At 50.6% G+C, this 3900-nt stretch overlaps 1 protein-coding gene across 1 annotated transcript; it reads right to left on the bottom strand.

The window, feature by feature from the left end:
* Positions 1-50: 50 nt before the first annotated feature.
* On the bottom strand, positions 51-1997 carry DQ04_13071000 (hypothetical protein; the record flags this gene model as incomplete). Its single annotated transcript, XM_009316885.1, has 1 exon — positions 51-1997. One exon carries the CDS (start codon positions 1995-1997, stop codon positions 51-53), a length of 1947 nt encoding a protein of 648 aa, XP_009315160.1.
* Between the last annotated feature and the right edge of the window lie 1903 nt (positions 1998-3900).

Raw genomic sequence — 3900 nt, 5'->3', positions numbered from 1 at the left:
CGTCCGAAAAGAAGGCCTTCGGCATATCATCTGACGGAAGAAGGATATGATCACGCGTAAGATTGTGACGTGTACCCACTCCCATGCGGCGCAAAACTCGTAGACGTCATGGCGTCTGAATAGCCATCATGATACTGAGGCCCAGTAGACCCCACGTTGGGAAATGTACTCTCCCCCGTCTGCCTATCGGACATGGGGTTATCCACCTCTGACGGCAAAAACAGCGAAGGATACTCACCGATACTCCTTGAGTTCCCGTCATCACCTTCACGAGGTGTCACACGGGAATTTCCCACGGGGTAGCTTCTCCTCTTCGTCGGATGCCCCAACACAGAGGCTGAAGGGTAATCGCCGCCCCTACCCGCACTCGGCCTTCGTCGCCAGTAGCAGAAGTAGAACACGGCAACCCCAACAGTCAATAAAACGATGCCGGCAATAACAATCCCGGCAATGACTCCAGCGGACAATTTTTTCTTTTCCTTCCCTCCCGTCTCCTCCGTCTCTTCTGACAAATCGAACATCTGTCCGTAGATGCTTCCTCCGATGAAATAAAAGGACGTAACGAAACAGAACCTCACATCCTTAACAAGCATTCCGCTTTCGGTGATATTCAGAAAGATGGACGGTGAATCTGCGGACTCACTCGACCCGCACATAAGAATCGGGGCAGACAAAGAATAACACGTGTCACTCTCCGGCACAGCGCACACCGTGTACGGCTCTCTGCGCCAATCGAGGTCACCACCGCTGACATTAATCGTAACAGTGTTCCGGTCCGTGTCAGCAGTTATCTTGAAGGCAAAGGGTGTCTGAAGCACCGTTATCCGCAGCGCAGTGGGAGCAGTGTACCCTCCATCACCGCCCTCGGCACACACAGCGTACACGCCAGATTCTGCAAACAGCACATGTTCGTCGGAGAGGTACACCCGCGACGAGACGGGCGGGTTCACACACGCATCACGGTGCAGCACACCTGCCCACCTGCCAGTGGTCACAATGGGGCAGTCGTTGCCAGGGCACCACGCCAGGAACACACGCCCTGGCCTACTGACCACAGATTCCCCATCCCGCAGCACGACATTTTTGTCTTTACCAGCTGCCAAGTACGGCGGCGTGGCAAACAGCAGCTTCACCTCAAGAGAATTCACACCCCACGGAAGGTATTTGTCATTCCAGCCATTTGACGTCACACAGAGCCAGTAGTTGTCTGGAGGGGGAAGATGTCCGGGTGGCACAATTCTGTAGCACCCAACAGTGTCGGTGCAGGTTGTTGTGGTGTACCGGCAGTCATTGAAAGAGCGGACCAGCATGTAGTCGGAAGCCGTGGTGCCACTCGGGAGATTGGGTGCAAACGATGCACTCATACCGTAATACGGATGGAGTCCATTGAAATTTGCTTTGGCATCACCAAATATCATGAAGTCCATGCTCACACTGGTCGTCACAGGAGTGGCACCACTTAAAATGTCACGACGCTCTTCAATGACCAATTCCCCACGGTTTTCGAGCGCAATCTCAGGAGAAGCTGTGAATGTCATTTTATTGCTTTCCGCCTCAAGAGTCACCGGCCATTGAGAAAAGGGAACTGGGCTGAACGAGGCGACGAGGTTGAGGCCAATCAGTGGTTGGGCATTGTTAACTTCGCAGGTGTACGTGTTGCGCAAACCACCGAGTATAACGCTGGGAAAGCAGTTCGTGAGTATCACCAAGGATTCATTTCCAGCTGCCGGCGTGGCCATTCTCGTTCGGGGGACCATGCCACCAGCCACAGCAGCAGCACACCAAAGAAACGGTGCAGCCACAACCATCAGTACCAGACACAGCACCTGGATGTCTCTCATCTGCAGTCCCATAGATGCCAGCAGTCTCACCTTCCTTTTGCCTCGACGCAGGACTGAAACAGGTTCAGAGAGGCCCATACCGCCGAGACTGCAACTGCCAATGTTCTTTGGTATCTTGCAACACTGTAGATTTGTCAACTGCGATTTCCCTGTCATGTGCCTCATGTTCTTCGATTGCTTGAATAGATAAAACTTCTAATAGCAGCTGCTTGTCTTGGTTCAGCAAAAAAAAAACAGAAGCAAAAAATAGCATATAGAATGCAGAGCACAGATAATCAGTAACAAAAGAACTTGTACAGTGGACACTTCTCCATGTTTCTTCGCTCAGCATATATATTTTCTTCCCCAATTAGATCACTGTGTTTTGTCGGTACTTTTTCTGCACACTTCTTTGGGACTTCTCACTCTCTCCTGCGCCTCAGCACAGCTACTACACAGCTGCCTCCATACACTTCACACCAACAATCCCCTCAATGTCTGTTGCACCTCTCCAAGGGGCACATCAGGTGGCCAGCATGCCCTGCACCCGTGTCAGCGTCGCTTGCCTCACCCGTCAGAAGCACATGCTGAGGCACATTCTGCGGGGACCACGCCACCACACTGTCGCCTGCAGAGTAATTCATATTGTGCTGCTGGGGAAGAAGCCAATCCCTCGACAAGGTACACACACACACCTCCTTTCTCACTCCCCTTAAAACCACACCCAAGTATTGTTACCGTCATTCACCATAACTGAAACACAGACACGAGGGGAAATCCCACCTTCACTTTACTTCCCAAACAGACGGTGAGCACGACAAGCGTATGCAGGAACAAACCCAAAAAGAGCACCTACCAACAACTTGATTTAGTGTCGACTTCTGCAAGATGGGCTCTTTGGTCGTTTCCTTCACAGCGGCCATGTGCAGGTGAAGGGCATGTCGAAGCAGCAATAATTCAACGCACTTTCTCACTCAACTAGACTTGCTTCCCTCCGGAGAAATTCAAAAGACAAAAACACACACACACTCACCTATCTCGATGATCAGCCAAAGGCATCACACCTCACACAGCGTCATGTGTTTCCACCAACATCAAGATGATTCTGAAAGTTATGTACGTCCGTTTGCATAAAGCAGAACTTCCTAGCAACCATAAATTGAGCATTGGATCCCTGCGACTCCGCACACCAGGAGAGCACAGAGGAAAGCTCACAACACAGCACTGTCCCTGTAAAACAATTGCTTTACACACCTGCTCATAATCTCTTTCTATTGCGTCATTTCACGTCACCTCAAGGAGCATCGGCACAACAAAGAGTCACCCATCATCCCCAGCAACCCTTTCATTCCCTCGTCAGTCCTTCTCGCATTACGTCAGTGGTGCACCATCAGCCAATGATGCCCAAAAGTTGTCATGTCGGACACGCAGCTAGCAATGTTCGTCCAGTGTTTTTTGAGGTTGACTTCCATCAACCTTTTCAACCCAGAAATTACCTCTGCAGTAGTAGCAGCCCCCATCCGGAAGAGAAACAAATACAGGTTGTGTGCCACATCCACAGTCACCTCCAGCATTGCTGGCAATTCAGCCTCATTCTGCACGTTGTAGAGTAGGCAGCACAGCAGAAGGAGTATCCTGACGGGCAGTTCGCAGATGTAACTCGCTCCATGATTCTCATCTCCCACAAACACCTTTCTGAGAGTGCCTACACCGTGAGATTGTTGTCACACATCTTCTCAGCTCATGGAAGAGTCCTTCAGAAGGGAGCAGAGCAGTTACCCTAACCCTGGCCTTCCACCATCACCATTATGCTGCAAGCATCTCGCATAGAATATCATCTCGTACAGTGCTCGTTCCCCCCACACCCCGAAACACATAGAAATGACCAATCATTTTGATTGACATCGATTCAGTGTAAGATCCATCTTCATACATGTCAGAGAATGCCAATTGTAGTCATCACTTTCTCTTTCCTCTCTCTTTCTCTCTCTGGTATTGTGTTCTCTATTTCGGCGCATGAAGAAAGCAGAGACACACGATACATGTGCAGAGAGGCGCGTTGGTTTCCCAAGGAGCTGTT

The sequence above is a fragment of the Trypanosoma grayi genome (assembly GCF_000691245.1).
Source record: "Trypanosoma grayi strain ANR4 Tgr_1307_V1, whole genome shotgun sequence".
NCBI lineage: Eukaryota > Euglenozoa > Kinetoplastea > Trypanosomatida > Trypanosomatidae > Trypanosoma > Trypanosoma grayi.
Note: the sequence above shows the minus strand (reverse complement) of the source record. Positions and strands in the feature narration are given on the sequence as shown.